The 15706-nt window shown below is 38.8% G+C and overlaps 1 protein-coding gene across 2 annotated transcripts in view; it reads right to left on the bottom strand.

Moving 5' to 3' along the window:
• EPB41L5 (erythrocyte membrane protein band 4.1 like 5) overlaps positions 1 to 15663 on the bottom strand; it is a 57003-nt gene extending 41340 nt beyond the window's left edge. For both annotated transcript variants that reach the window (XM_085310999.1, XM_085311000.1), the window contains exons 1-4: positions 15470 to 15663; positions 15023 to 15207; positions 6780 to 6884; positions 936 to 978 (exon numbers count right to left, since the gene is read on the bottom strand). In XM_085310999.1, the coding sequence (XP_085167125.1) occupies positions 936 to 978; positions 6780 to 6884; positions 15023 to 15202 (328 nt within the window). In that variant the 5' untranslated portion in view covers positions 15203 to 15207; positions 15470 to 15663. The remainder of the gene's footprint in view (positions 1 to 935; positions 979 to 6779; positions 6885 to 15022; positions 15208 to 15469) is intronic.
• Positions 15664 to 15706: the final 43 nt, after the last annotated feature.

The raw sequence follows: 15706 nt of genomic DNA, 5'->3' as shown, positions 1-15706 counted from the left end.
ACAGTCATATCACATCAACTTGATTTGTCTTGCCAAGAACAGACAAATCTAGGTTAATCCCTATATTTAAGGGCTCTAACCATCACACCAAGAAAGCCGTGGGTCTTGGCTCTGTGCTCAGCCAAATCCCTGGGTACTGTTGGTCTATATAAGGCCTTTCCAGAGTTCTGGAAAATACCTACCATTGAAAACTTAGGCTAATTTATTCCACAGAGTTTTAGACATATTTTAGGGGGATATAAACTCTTCTGTGGAAGAATCTTATTTKCTGGAAAGTAAAAGGTTAATTCAGCAGAAAAATGAATTAACAGCTCTTTAAAAATAAGCARGGTTCTGTCTGATGTTTGCATAAAACAGGAGGGATTTTCTCTCGTCAGTGCTTCCGAAACTTCTGTTTTATTAATATCGAACCACAAACCCCTAAGGGCTTCCAAAACGGACAGCAAGGAAGCTGCTAAACAAAATGAGCTGGTGTCAGAGATTACCCAAGCGTGCACCACTGGAACTAGCYGGCCACAACAAACCCTTGCGAAGCGTGTAACGACTCGGCAGAGCGAACACAAATAGGTGAGGGCATTCTGCAGGCCAGCAAAGGTCGGAGGCTACAAGACAAGGTTTCCTACAGACAGAATAAACATCTATAATGTCAAAGCATCTTCCATTGCTTTGACTCCATTTAAACCATGATTAACAAGCCTCTAGTGCATTTAATTAAGGACATTAGGCTAGAGTAATACAAGCTACAGAGGGAAGGGATTTTTAAGCCATCAGCAGCACCATGCCAGTTTTTTGTCACTTCATTATCCCTCTCAGAACACTACTTCTCCCCCCCCCCCCCCCCCATTTCAACTCTCTGGGCCTCCTGTATGCTAAAAAAGTCTAAAAATTTAACAGATTCAAAAAAACAGATCCAAGAAAATGGGAAGGATACTTACTTTTAACCTGTTTTTTAATGCTTTTTGTGTTGTCCAACCAATGCTGAAAAATAAAATATTTTAATTGAATTATCAATAAAGTATTTTTAGAGGGGAAAAAAATAAAATATGTATTCACTAGCAAAGATCATACTGGATTAGCAAGTAGTCCACTAAAACAATCTAATACAAATCTTTCCCAGTTCACAGCTTAGTGCTTATCAGAGTATGTTATTCAAAAAATATGGATTAATGTGTACAATAATGGGTCTCAGATAGTTACCTTGAAGGAATAAGTATACAATAACCTGATATTTAGAAGTAGATAYTTAAACTCAAAATTTGTAATGCAAAATATCAGCTTTGAACAACTATAACAGAAACATCCACACAGCTCATTATTTAAAGTCAATCTTCAAGAAAGTATCATCCACTTGAAAGAAAAATATGWATCGGCAAACCAATTTAATTACTAAAAATCACATCTAGCCCAAATAAACAAAACCCAAATTCCACATTTGTAGGTCAGTCAGTGACAGTGAGTCAGAGAGGCATAAACCCTAAGTCGACTTTCCGCCACGCAGCTCAGCTCGCCATGTACAAAAAGGCACGGTGCAGCAACMAAGTAAACATTGCCGCCTTTGACAGCTGAATGATCTAAAGGATGTGAGTTATAAGTAACAGCAAAGCTGTCTCTATGTCTGAGCATACGGTCAGCTCTCCCTGGTTCTCCAAAGAAAATACTCATAGCTGACACTCTAGCAGTTGTCACATGGGGGAACAGAAGATTCTGCCTCATCTACCAATGCTGATTATAAGCTATATACTGGACAGCATGACTGATTCTCTGAAGCCAAAAAAATGACTTCAGCAATACTACACACAAAAGCACGTAAAAAATAAGATGTAGATGACAGGTTGAGGGAGACTTCCGCATGTATATTCCAATGCTACCTAAAATAATTGCACATACTCACCCTGCAGTACTGTTTACCGCAGAAATTAAAGTTAAAGCTGGAACTAATGTGCAACTAGCAGTAGAGACCTATTTCAAAGTGCCGTGAGCGTGCAAACAGCTCCTTCCTCCAAAGGACGTGGCTCAGTTAAACAGTAAACACGGCACCCTATTCAACATAATTGCCTTGACTGCTCCTTTGCACACCGTGTCTGGGATGGCTCATGATGCCCAGGAACGCCACCTCCTTTGGTTCATTCCCAATGTCACCTTGCAACTAATGCAGACGACTTATGCAATTAGCAACACTCCTTTTGTTAAACTATGTGCTGCAAAGTTTACAGCAGACCCAAAAGAGGACAGAGAAACAACATGGGTATGAGARAGAACCGGTATTTTCAGGTTGCAACGCCAAGTGCAAACATGTTCCTGCTTTCACAGCAGCCCTGCCTTCTCCAGAGAATGTATAAAGTCAACCTGTAATACAGCCAGGATATGCAGTGATTGATAAATTAGATGTAGATCAGAATAACTGAACCATCCACTGTTGCTATACACTCAGTTAAATTTGTTCTTCTTGGCTATTAATGCACAGCAGTTAAAGAAAGCTATTTCAAATTCATGCAATATTTATTTATTTTTAGAATAAAGTAGGAAATTTAAGGAGAAATGAAGCAAATGTTTAKGGCAACTTTTCTTACACTGCCAGTGAAACAGATTTAAGCAAGCAACTTCAAAAAGAGAGGTTGTATCATTTTCTTATTCCATAAACTCATTTGCTGTAAGAAACCATTTACTTTCACCTTCCTTCACCATGAAAATATAAAAACTATCCATTTTGAGGCTTGCAGGTGATTTAGATACAGAAGAGCCTGGTATGCCGAGTAAGACGAGAGCCATTTATAGGCTTTGAGACTGACTGTGCACGTCTGGTTCATCTCCAGCCTGTCTTCCCGCATCTCCTCCACATTCCAGTGGCAGCAGCTGAGAGGCCCGAGACAGGCACTGATAGCGCTTTGCTCTGCCCTGCTCTCAGCCCCGCCGCCTCAGTCTGAGGAGCTCAGTTTGAACGGCAAGGAGACGCGTATATGTGTGCAAGAACTGCTTTCGAATGGAGGGGAAGGAAGAAACAAACAATACATGCATGGACACACACAGCCGTCAGGAGCCTTGAGATTTATTCCAAGTGATTAAAATGGAATTCAAGCAGACCTGGCAAAAGTGATCCTTCAAGTTTACATTTTGATGAGAGTTTGTTCAACACACAGTCCACTGCGGAAATTCATAGATAAGGTTTGCTAAACAATGAGCAATGAAAACAGCATACTACAYAGAGTACTGGAAGTCACTACTAAATCAGTTTGCTTCTTCAGAAAGAAAAATCAGTAACATTTCAAAAAAGGAGGGTAACTTTATTTATTTATTTATATAAAGGTGGTGAGGCTAACACTGGTCAAATACTTTGCGGAACTACAGGCTCTATATTTAGTGTAATGTTATACAAATCATTTTCAGTATTAAGCACTACAGTAGGCCAAATAATTGCTAGAGTAACAAAGTAACACATTCTACAGTTCCATAACAAAATCTAGTAGCTGATGCCTGCGTATTGTACATTGGAATTAGAAATTTGTCCCTGTTAAGTTTTCAGTGCTCCTTATTAGAAACACCATCTTTACAGCACTGCTAAGGGGAAACTAAATAGCCTAACAAGTTACCAATCTTCATCTTTCATACCACTGGGCATGCTGCACTGCTCATTGTCAGCCTGGTTCAAAGCTACTCAAATTAACAGTAGCCTGTCTCTTGACTTCCGTAGGATTTAGATTAAGCCTGATATACTGCAGACAATATTGCAAAAACCTTCTTCTGCCACCTCTTGCCTCTTTCAAAAATCCATTCCAAACCACCAGACTAAAATTGAACACAGAAGTCACATGAAAAATGACAATTCTCCCACTTCACAAAATGCTTCAAGAGCTTCTTTAAAGAACTCAGCATTTGAATCCTAAAATGTAAATTGTCARGAAGAGTTTGTATTATCTGGATTTTTTTTCCCTGACTGCATCAAAAACTTGAACTTCTATCTACTAATCACTTAAGGAACCGAAAAAAGAAAAAAAGAAAAAAAAAAAGTCATACATGCATATTTGAAAAGGTATGTTCCAGGTGTTTAAAATAGACTTACTGAAAATTAATTTGTGGTTAAAGCAAGCGGGAATTTCTCAATTTTTTATTTAACTGCACATTAGGGATTTGGGGCACAGGGGTTTTTGTCTTGTTTTTAAATCTTCAGGTGCAAGTGGCTAGTGAGGTAATATATTTAAACYGAAGAGCAGAAATGATTATCTCCAGAGACAGAAGACTTATTCACGTTACACGACTGGATTCTTCTGCTGTTTATTTAACAGACCTCCTGAATAATCTTTGACAAATAACTTGGTTAGCATGTGCCTTTGTTTCCAGCTGCAGATTGAGTTTCTACAAGAATCTGCCAGCTTCACTTTCCAAGAAAGGCTACCATCCCCCTAGTTCTTCATTTCTTAAAGCAATTATTTCCAACTGTTGGGTTGATCTGTCCTTGCAAAATGCAATCCTGACCGCTTTGTTATGTAGAATGTATCATAAATACTTATTTTAAACAGACCATCACCTCTACCTTGCCTTCTTTTGGTCACATACAGTTAAGAAAAGGAAACAACTCAGTTAGAAATTGCTTGTACCTGGTAAATTACACAGGATCAAGTACTCAAAAGTCTGGACTGGAAGTAACAATTTGCTGGGCTAGTAAGCCACGAACCATTGCTAAGATAGAAAAGATTCATACATATTTCCCCATTTCAAATGAACCAACATTATTTGATAACAAAATAGCAAGAGGMAAAAGTTTACCATACTGGTAGTTTTATCTGCAAGTTCTTACAGACCTTATAGGCACACAGAAACACTTGAGAAGCCACACAGCAGAACCGACGTCAGGGTACCTAAACACCCAGTGGGTACCTCAGCACCTCCACACCCCCAAAATGGTATTTGATAGCCTGGTCTAGGTGTATTAAGAACACAAATGACCTATGGCAACATGACAACTGGCTGTTAAAGATAAGGGGATGGAAATCAGATTTTCTTTAAAATCACTGGATTATTAAAGGGAAACTTCAACCATTTTTATAACACATTACTAAGATTTCTAGAGTAAGTATTTATGCTGTCCTTCGAGTGTACCTTTGCTGCATATACCCTACCTTATTCTCCCACACAGTTATGCTGCTGAGGCAGCCTATACCCAATCATGATGCCATCACAGCAGGCAGGCAGGCAAGAAATAAAGGAACGCAACAGGAAAACAAAAACTGGTGGTAGTGAGTAAACTTGACTAAAGATATTACAGTGGCCAAAAGTAGATGCCTCAGAAGAAGCATGAAAACTGAACACTCCCCCACGGTATGCAGCCTTTTAGTTGTAATGCCTTCGGTTGGGGCAGCCTTGCTGTGTTTTCCATGTCACATGCCAAGGTTTATAATCCCTTCTATTGTCTCCATTCGGACTGATAACTGATGCAGAAGGATGTCCTCTTCCTTCCAGTAACTTTCCTTACACTGCTGGTTATCCATGATGGCTTCTTTTTGACCTTTTTTAATTTCTCTTGATAGCAAGTTCTAAATGATATCTCTCACTTAGCATAAAGGTATTTTCCTTCTCTTTCAATCTTTTTTTCTGAAAGAGGTTTAACAAAGTTTTTACTGCTAGGGACTGCAGTCTGCCAGCAGCTACTCCTGCTAATCATGAAATTTGCTTCAGATGACAAATGATCAAATTATTTTCTTAGAAGAGAACATTCTCTACAATCATAAGCTAAACACAAAACTTAACTCTGATCAAGTGGTTTATACTGGTTCCTATTTTTGCTTGTTTGTTTCCGTTTCAGACATACACCCTCACAGAAGTCAAACAATAAATGTCATTGCCTACATTTTGTACACCGATCTCGGACAGTTCAGGTATTTAGCTCAGCAGCAACTGTCTTTGCTTCCACTCTGCCATCCTAATCACAAGACGATTCTGAAATGGACTTGAAACACAGAGACAAYTGGGTCTACATCTAACCTAAGTTTGACATACACAGTATGAAAACCCAGATATATTTCTACCTAGGTGAGTTAGGATAGGCAAATACAGGTTTAAGTTACAGGAACGCAGGAGAGAGATGGAAATTACTCCTTGTCCAACAATTTTTTTTTAATGCATATAAAGACTAAGTACAACATTCCACTTCAAAACAGAAGAAGAAACTAAAAACAGCATGAAGAAAACATACATCTTTCCTTGTGGGCAGAATTAAGTACTCAACCACAAGGAGCATCTATATAAAGCTGGGTAACTGCAGATGAAAAAAAACAATTCACTCCTTTGTTTTCAAAAGCAGAGATATTTTTACAAACTCGCACTTAAAAAAACTCTCCATTCAAACCATGATACATATAAACACATCTATATCCTCCCAACAGTTTCTAGTTGCAGGTCTGAGTCACTACAGATCAGCGCAAATCAGATGTACACCCTTCTTGCTAAGATCATTTCCCCAGAAAACATTAACAAGATGATTTTTGCTAACGAAAATGCTGATGGCACCATGCACTGGCAAAGGAAAACCTTCTCCACACTGTCACAGCGTGAAGGGCCAAGCAAACAGAAGGTCTGACAGGAATAACAACTGAAAGGCATGAATGCAAGGGACAACAGCATTGTGGTATGTTAGAGTGTGTTTGCAGTGGAGTGTTAAACAAACTAACACGCCACAGAGCTACTACACAAAACAATCCAAGAAAGGTGGTTTTCTTGTAGCATTTTTGTCAATATTAAGATCTTACTCTTCTTTCCAGCAACACTCAAAAAGTTCTGTTACTCACCGCCACTTGTGCGGAATCCATAAACCTTAATCCAAAGTAGTCACTTTCTATAAGGTCGAGATGATACATGATCTGTTCAAACAGAAGCTGGCCTTTGGCTTTTTTCTGAAAATACAAAAAGATTTACTATTTAGCAGACAGGCTTACTGTAACACCTATACTCCTTTCTAAGCAAACTTAACATTGTAATTCCAAAAGTAAAAGAAACTCCAAAAGAATTYGGAAAAGAAATTCTAAAATTAAGCTTCCAAAACACAATGTGGAAATGATTTTCTCTCATAATTTTTGAGGGTTTTTAGAAAATATCAGTAACAACTTGCACAAGGCTGAAAATGTCAAAACATTATTTTATCATTGTACCTATTAGGCTTTTTCTTTATCAATTAAAGTTCAACAGAACTGGAAATACAGCGAGTACAACTGACACTCTAATACACTGAAATGTTTTTAGAAAGGAGTACAGTAAATTGCTTAAGAAATTACCATGTGATATCTAGGCAATTCACTACTTTTCAAGTGGATAGAAAAGCATATTGAATTAGGTTATAGCATTCCATTACCAAGTGCTCTTAATGACTGACAGAAAACAGTCTGAGGAACTCTAACAAATAGTGCTTAGATAATCCATCTACATAACTCACTTGTAGAAAACTACTGTGCATGCTAGTATGTAATCTATGAAAAAAATAGCTCTGACCTCAAGTAAACATCATCTTGACAGTGATAATTTAAAAAATTAAACATATCCTTGAAGAACAGGTATGTAAATAACACACTGAGCTCTTTCTCTGCAACATATATTTTTCCTGCTATGAACTCATTCACAGTAATACACTGAAAGAAAAGCTTAAAAATATTTGAGATGGTTAAAAGTAATAAAAAAGAAGAAAAATAGTAGCTCTGAATACAAATCATTGTATTTAAAAATAATTCTTTTCAACATCAAGAAATGCATAAAGGATTTGTATCTATTCTGCAAGCAGTTTAAGGATTCCTSTATTTCCATAATGCCATCATTTTGTAATCTTTTGTCTTGATATTACATACTCACAAGTTGAGAAACACACTAAATTTCTAAGCATATATTATAGTATGCTATTAATTAACAGACTGATTTAGAACTCTTGGCCACATGGAAGAAAGGTTTCAAACTGAGCTGAACAGAGAAACACAAGATACAGATAACACTGCAAAGTTTACATCGTTTACAAATCAATTTTTGAGATTATTCTTATTCTCAGAAACCACCCGATTCAATCACTGAATCATATCAAAGCAAGAAAAGTAGCACAGATTTTTGCTACCTTCCTGTACTCTAATCTTCAAATATTTCGTTTAACTCTATAACTGCAACCAATGACTATGGTTAAATTCAGCGTGGTGTTTCACAGCCCTAAGTAAAATCTTAGAAAAATCTGTAAATACAGTCTGCACAGGTAACTTCTCCCTCAGTTATTTATTCTCAAGTATTGTAGAAGGCAGGGGAAAGGGAGGCAATTTGATCAGTGGGGAACTTCTCTCACACACACAGTAACAGAAAAAATTTGCATAGTGAAAATGCTGAGATGTGGAGGGCATAGAACTTGCTCTGGGCAAGTTTTCCTGTTGACTTCAAGATAAAGTCCTTTTTTTGGGCAGCAGCAGATTTCTTAAATAACAGCAAGATTCTCCAAACACAAGCTTACGGTAGGTCACTTACATACAAAATCACACATTTCTTCCATTATTATTCCTCTAAGTCATTTCTTTAAAATGTAATTAACCAGTTATCTCAGCTGCATTCCAAGGTTTATAACCCTTGAGGAGACAGAGTTAAAGGGCAGTGGAGCCCTTAGCTCAGACTAGACTTATTGCACATTCTGTCTCAGGCTATCAACAATGAGTTTGTTATTATTCAAAATTATCCAGCTTCCAACTAGCTTCAGTGTTTTTCCCCTCCAGTAAATGGACTATTATATCTCAGGCAATCATCATTTTGGTATCTCAGCAAAGGACATAAAGAACAAATGGACCAAGAATGACTAAGGTCGGAGAAAGTCCCTGAAGAACAYGGGCTGTGGAGAAGTTCACAAGGCTGCTGGTTGTACAGAGCTTCTGACCGAAATCATCAAGGTTGTCAGCGCAGAGTTAAGCATGCAGTAGCTTGCATATGACTTAAATTATCAATTACTCTATTTAGTGCAAGCTGACAAAAGTTTCACATGCCCTTCAACATTAAGTTCCAATTCATTCTTAATGGCTTATTGAAGTACTTCCTCCTTCTATTAAAAAAAAAAAACGCTGCCAAAAATTGTATTGCTTTGTACTTTTTAACAGGTCACTTTTCACAAATAAATTTACATTGATTCATGTTCAGTAAAATTGGCATCTCAAATGCTTTTGAAAGACATAGCATAGATACATATCTATTATACTTTGCTGCAAGAAGCTAGTCTAACTCTCCAGTGCCAACATTCAATTTAAATGGCATTTTGATCCTGCTGCCACCCTATGCTTTTTTTCTTCTTCCTCCTTGCAGCAGAAGAGCTCAGGTTACTCTCAGAGGACAGATATTTATTTTCAAGTTGCTTAATGGTTACCAATGAACTACTAACTACTCCACTCACAAACCATCAACCCAGTGGCTGATTCTTTCTTCAGGGGACAAATTAAACTCCTCATGGGTTTGTGATTCTTTAAAACATGACTACTTGATTTATACAGCTTGTTATGCTCTGCAGTAAATAGCAGCAAACATCTAATAGTAGGAAAATCAACCACTGAACTGAAGAACTGAAATAAAATACAAAATTTGCATAGTGCAAGACATCCAAGGGCTTCTCCACTCTTGGAAATGAGATTAAAAAAAAAAAAAATCTTTTGACCACTTTGGCATGAATCTTGGCCCCACTGAATGGAAGGAAAGCTACAAAACATTCCCCAGTAACATCTCATGCTGCTCTTAATAATTGTAATTGTTTAGCAAGCAGGTGTTGCAAATCCTAGATTTAAATCCAGGAAATCAGCAGCAAGGCTGGGTAAAGTCAACTCAGGTATTTAATCAAGAAGGCTGATTTGTTCCTTCACTGCCTGGAGAAGACATACATTGAGACAACCACCTTCACTTAAGCATCTAAGTGGGTGTCTAAAATTAGAGGCACAGTGCTTATACCTTCTTCTCGAGGTCTCATGACAAAGCCATTGTGGTACACATGCCTTATACTCAATCTCTATACATACTTACATCTGGTATTCCAGCAAGCACTGGGTCAAGCTGCATTACGGTTAGGTCTCGGCCCACCTCTGCTTTGTAACGTATGACTTTGGATTGCTTGTTCCACTTTCAGTTCACTAAACTGCATTTCAGTATTTTTAGACATATACTACTTGGAGAAATATGTTTTCATCCCAGACTTTACAATCTTACAATGGTAAGTGTACATTTATCTCCTCASTATTTTTGTCAGTGGAGATTCACTTTGAATATCTGAAAGCTAGCCTTCAGTGTTCCTAAAAAGACTACTCATTTGATTCACAAAGACCATTTTTTCCAATGTTTTTAGCGTTACTAGGAGATTTCTTTTTTCTAAAYCGGCATATATATATAGATTATATTATATAGAATATAGATTATATTCTGTATTTAAATCTATGGCTACAGATAATCAGCAAGTGGCAACAGGTATTTTATAAGCTTAAAAAAATGACAGACTGTATTACTGAGTAAACAACTATCAAAGTACACCTTTGATCTTGCAGTAGAATCAACGCAGATCACCTCCCTCCACATCAGCAGCCATCAGCACTCCTAATAGTTGCTGGCAAYGCTCTCTGACACTCCAGATAGTTTTCTTTTCTTTCTTTTCTTTCTTTCTTTTTTTTTTTAAAAATCTCTTTCATCTTATTTTGTAAGCTTTACTCTAATATTGCAAACCATTTAGCTAATTTGTACTATTTCGSAGAGCTCTTGGACTGGTTTATATAAATTCTTGTTTTAATGGCACTTCATTATAATGAAGACAAAAACATCTCATTTTGCAATTTTTACATTAAATTTCATGCATGCATAAGTAAGGAATATTATTATAAGATGAAAAGCTACTASGCTTCAGATAGCATTTGTTCCTGTAATTTGTGTCTTTTACTTTAAAGAGCTACCACAAGGCAGTTTTTGCCTAAAATTTAGCTTGCTTCTGCAGAAGCTGGAATACAACGAGAAGATTGCGTACATTGCAGGTTAAACAGGATCAGCTTTTCACCRAAACCCCTGGCTTCCACAAAGCAGAGCGCTGATTCTACAAGACCCCATACTACCTGTTACTGTCGTAAAGCCAACCCTGTTCTCCACAGAAATCCAGCCACAAATTTTTAAGAGGTACATATTCCAAATGCGTTCCTGTAACTAATTCTCTGTCATTTATCTCACACTGTGTTCCCTTTTATCTGTGTTATCTTTCCTTTCCCCAGTCTTTATTGTAAATAATGTAGAGTTGACTATTTCTATTACAAGCACTCATTTTTTAGCCCTTCTGATTTAGAAGTCCTCCGGAGACCTTCAGTRTTCACAACCACAGTTTATCAGAAACTTTTCACAAACATTTTTGTTCACAAACGCCCACACACAAATTGACTTTCACCAAGATCCACGACCATCAGCATAGCCAACACACCAGTTGTTGTAGCGAACACTTGAAGCTCGGATTTGTAGGACTGAGCCAATGGAGTCTCCAGATCCTGGACCGCTGCCTATTCTTGGCCTTCAACTTTTGTGAAGTGTGGAAGCGGGGCAGGGGAAGACGGAGATTTAGTTTTGCATGGGAACGGGATTAAAAGTAAAATAGGGATGTAAGGAAAGTGAAGTAGGTAAAACAGAAATCTTCTCATCAAATTTTGAAGCACACACCATACATAAAGATATTAAAAAAAACAGGAAAAAAGAAACAGACTTTTTTGCTGTCCAAGATGAATTCAAGTAACAGAAAATAGTATATATGATGAACACTGTCAACAGCAGCCAGTTAATAGACATCGTAGTTTTTAAGAATTTTTGATGAGTTAAAAATAATTACGATCTCAGTGTTTTACTGGGYACATGATTTCAAGTCTGCCAAAAATTACTGAATGCATTTGGACAAATCTAAAGCTTCAAAAAAGCAGCCACAGAAGAGGAAAACAACCACGTTAAAACACAGYTTCAGAATTTGGGACAAAGATGGAAAAAAAACCCTTTTTAATCTGCCCCAAAGAATATTGATAACTCACAAAAGTTCATACTTCCCATTTTGATCATAGCAAAGTAGTAGTATGTAGTATATATAACACCGATATTCCTTAATAATTGACCCAAAGTAGAATCTTTAAAAAAAAGTCTAAGTACTGTATAGGATTGTATCTTTGATGATTACTTCAAGTCCCAGAGCTATTAACAACAACAAAAGAGTTAGAAAAGTGGACAGACTGAGCAGCCTGGGAGACACCATAAAAGATCAGTGGACAAAAAACGTGGCTTTCGTTTACAGAATAATGTTCCCTGTGTTATCCTCCCTCCTTTTTTTAAAAATTAAACAGAAATTCAGCAATCTCGGATTTAGTCAACGATAAGAACTGTAGTTTGAGATCACTGTTCTTTCAGTAGTAAATTCACTGTAAGTCTGCAACTTAACAAACACTTTAAGCAAAGATAAGTCTGATACTGCTTCTAAATGCTTCTTCACCACATTTGGGGAGGCACATGGGGAACCAACTGCAGAACTGCTCCAGCTGGAAACTAACATAGCATGATACTGATTATTTTTCAGTCATATCATTTTCTTGACTTTGTTTACTGCATGGCTGCCAAAAAGGACTTCTTCTGCCAAGGGGTGTGGAAACAGGGATGAATGAAAATGAAAGCAACATCTTTTTTCCTGTTGCAGCACCAGCTTACGCCAGTTTAAAGTATTTATGTAGGCATAGAGTAAAAGAGGTGAAGTGTCCATTCCCATCCTCTCACTCGTGCAAAGTCCACTCTTTCTCTGGCCGTGAACTAACCTCAATTTGCTAAATGATTCAGTTTTAAGAAATGCTTTTTGCTATTCTTATTCTCTTTTAAAAAAAGACAATTTCACAGAATCTATGTAGGTAGATAACTGAACTGCGAACTGACCTACTATGTAGGTAGATATACATAATTGAACTACGCGCCCAAGAGACAGTGGAGTGAGCAGACATCTTTTGGGAGATAAGAGAGTATTTTGAACCAAATCTACTGCCAACAAAATAACAGAACCAGACTTGAAAAAGGTCTTCCCTTGAAGAGGCTCATGATCCTCAAGGAAGGTAGAGAAAAGGTAATTTTTATTTTAGAAAACAATAAAGCAGTGTTTTTGCCCCAAGATTTTATACTATTTTTTAATTCACATCTCTCAAATATAATTACGAATGATATAAGTAGAGACATAAGAACAAACACACTAAGGATTCTGAAATGAAACATTTGCTGTACTTTTACTTCATTGTATTTTAATCACCAAAGAACCGATATGCATCAGCCTCTAACAATGCACTGTAATTACTGCACCTAGCTATGTAGATTCATGTATTTGTTTATTGTTACTCTTCACAGACAGGGCTTCGTATTGGCTTATTATAAAGTGTGTGTGGGGGGGTAAGCGTGCAAAACAAGCGACAGTTTCCTGTAGAAAGACACTAGCAACTAGAAACTAGCGACTACTGCACCCTGCTCCAAGTTTTATAGTCCAGATGGTAGGTCATGACACCTCTTTAGGTTCAGTTTATGCTCCTCAAAGTCTTAAAAATGTTGTTACAGACACCAGGAATTTGCCTACAGAGCTGACTCCAKCACCAAAGATTACTGTTCTGGTTATGCAGAGACCCCAATTTAAACCTGAGTACTTTTTAAGTGCAGCTCTTACTATAAAGTATTCGTAGGCATTCCTGGCCTCAAATCAAATATCCTAGGCACTAAGCAGCAGCGGATGCGTTCATTACATTGTTTCAGTGAGCTATACAGATACGTACAAATGAGTTTTATGTCTGTTTGTGTAGTTGTTTTGCAAWCAGAGATGCCAAACTTCCTTTAACTCCACATTAGAGCGGTTCTGGTTGTTGCAGGAAATATTTCCATCTGTAGTACATCCATGATGTAGTCATCCTCACTGCACAATGCTCTAACAAACTGGGTTTTCCTCAGACTACCTATTATTATAATCACTCTAAAATTATACTTAAAACGAAAGGGGGGGGGAAGGCCATTTTAAGAATGGCTGCACTGCCTGCTCCTCCTAGCCAGCAGCTCTAATGTCAACGCAACTGTTTTTAAAGCTAAAATTCTACTGAGCTAGTTCATACGTCTCGCTGACCCACAGCTTCCAAACCCAGCTAYGTGAGCTCAGAGCAATATTAACCACTAACACATGGAAATAAAAAACTAGACTGYATTACTTCAATTGCTACTGGTTGTTCTGTTAGCCAAATATGGATATATAATTAAGATGAAAGGAGACACGTGCATACTAAGGGAGTTGTAGAAATGTAAAACAGTCACTAAAACCTCTCCCCCCAATCAAGCACCATGCTGTGAGACCATCCTTGTTACATTGTCTGCCCCAGAGATGAAAAGGAAGTAAAACTCCTCTCGCCCCTCCCACATTCACATAAGAACTACATCTCTCTCTGGCACAAAAACAAAATGAAAAGAAACAAAACCCACATAGAAGTTAATCTAAGATTGAAAAAAAGAAAAGAAAAACCACACAAATCCTAAAACGTGTGTGAATTCCCTGTAACAACATGTATGCCAGCAGTGACTGGCTACGTATCTAGTAGAAAGCTGCTGAATATCTTCTGAAACTGTGACTTTCCCAGTCTCGCATCCCTTCTGCTCACTGCTCCCCTTCAACAGGGCTACACCTACCTTCCTTCTTAAGGTACACATGTAACACACAGAAAAGAAAATCCAATCCATCTGAACATAAACATTACCCTACCTAAGCCAAGCATCAGCAGAAAAACTCCTTAACATGCGAAAAAGCACTGAACGCATAGGACACAACGACACCCAAGAACATGACACCTGGTATCCGCACATAACTAAATTAACGTTATTTCATTACCTATTTCTGACCAGTAAGTGAACCCCAGTCACAGGGTTGGTCGCTATGACAACCAGACATACCTCTCCCTACCTTACACTATAAACAAAGAGCACGCACAGGCCGACCTGAGCCGGCGGCGCTCAGAGAGCAGCCCTGCCTCACGCGTACCGGCAAGTCCACGCTGACATCCGTGCCGTCCAGCAGCGCCACTCGACACGTGATGACGGATCTTGCGTCCCCGGCCGCGGGGATGTGGGTCGCGGCTCTCTGCGCTTCTCTCAGCCGCTCCTTCTCCGCGTGCTTACGCATAGACCGCCGTCCGAGGGTTCGCCGGAAGAAACTCAGCATTTTTGCTGTGAAACCCAAGACAGAGAAAGAACGAGGTAACATCACTTTTTCAAAGAAACGAGAAAAAAAATCAAAGCCCAGGTGTAAATCCCTTAGCAAATGCCAGGCTTTAGTGAAGAACTCTCGGGGACTCGAAGAGCAGCTTAATTTATTTGGATTTAAACATCTCCCTTAGCGCCTTGCGGGGGGGGAGCGAAGTCCCTGGCAATATTCTGGGGGAAAAAAGAAGCAAACAAACAAAAACCAAACAACTCGGTGATTACCTACCTCTCACACAATTAACAGCAGTTCTTCATTAATATTAAGCGCTACCGTGATCTTAAGCGAGCGAGGCGCGCTGCGGACCCGGGCCGCAGCCACAGCGCGCCTCTCGGCGCGCCCCGCGCAGAGCCGCCCGCAGCGCCCGCGCCCGCGCCCCTCACCGGCCCGGCGCGCCCCGCTCCGCGGCGGGGAGGCCGCCCCGCTCCGCCCCCGGCCCCAGCGGCCGTTACGAGCCGCCGAGGG

The sequence above is a fragment of the Rhea americana genome, unplaced genomic scaffold, assembly GCF_003343005.1.
Source record: "Rhea americana isolate MKP2758 unplaced genomic scaffold, rheAme1 scaffold_33, whole genome shotgun sequence".
NCBI classification, from domain to species: domain Eukaryota; kingdom Metazoa; phylum Chordata; class Aves; order Rheiformes; family Rheidae; genus Rhea; species Rhea americana.
Note: the sequence above shows the minus strand (reverse complement) of the source record. Positions and strands in the feature narration are given on the sequence as shown.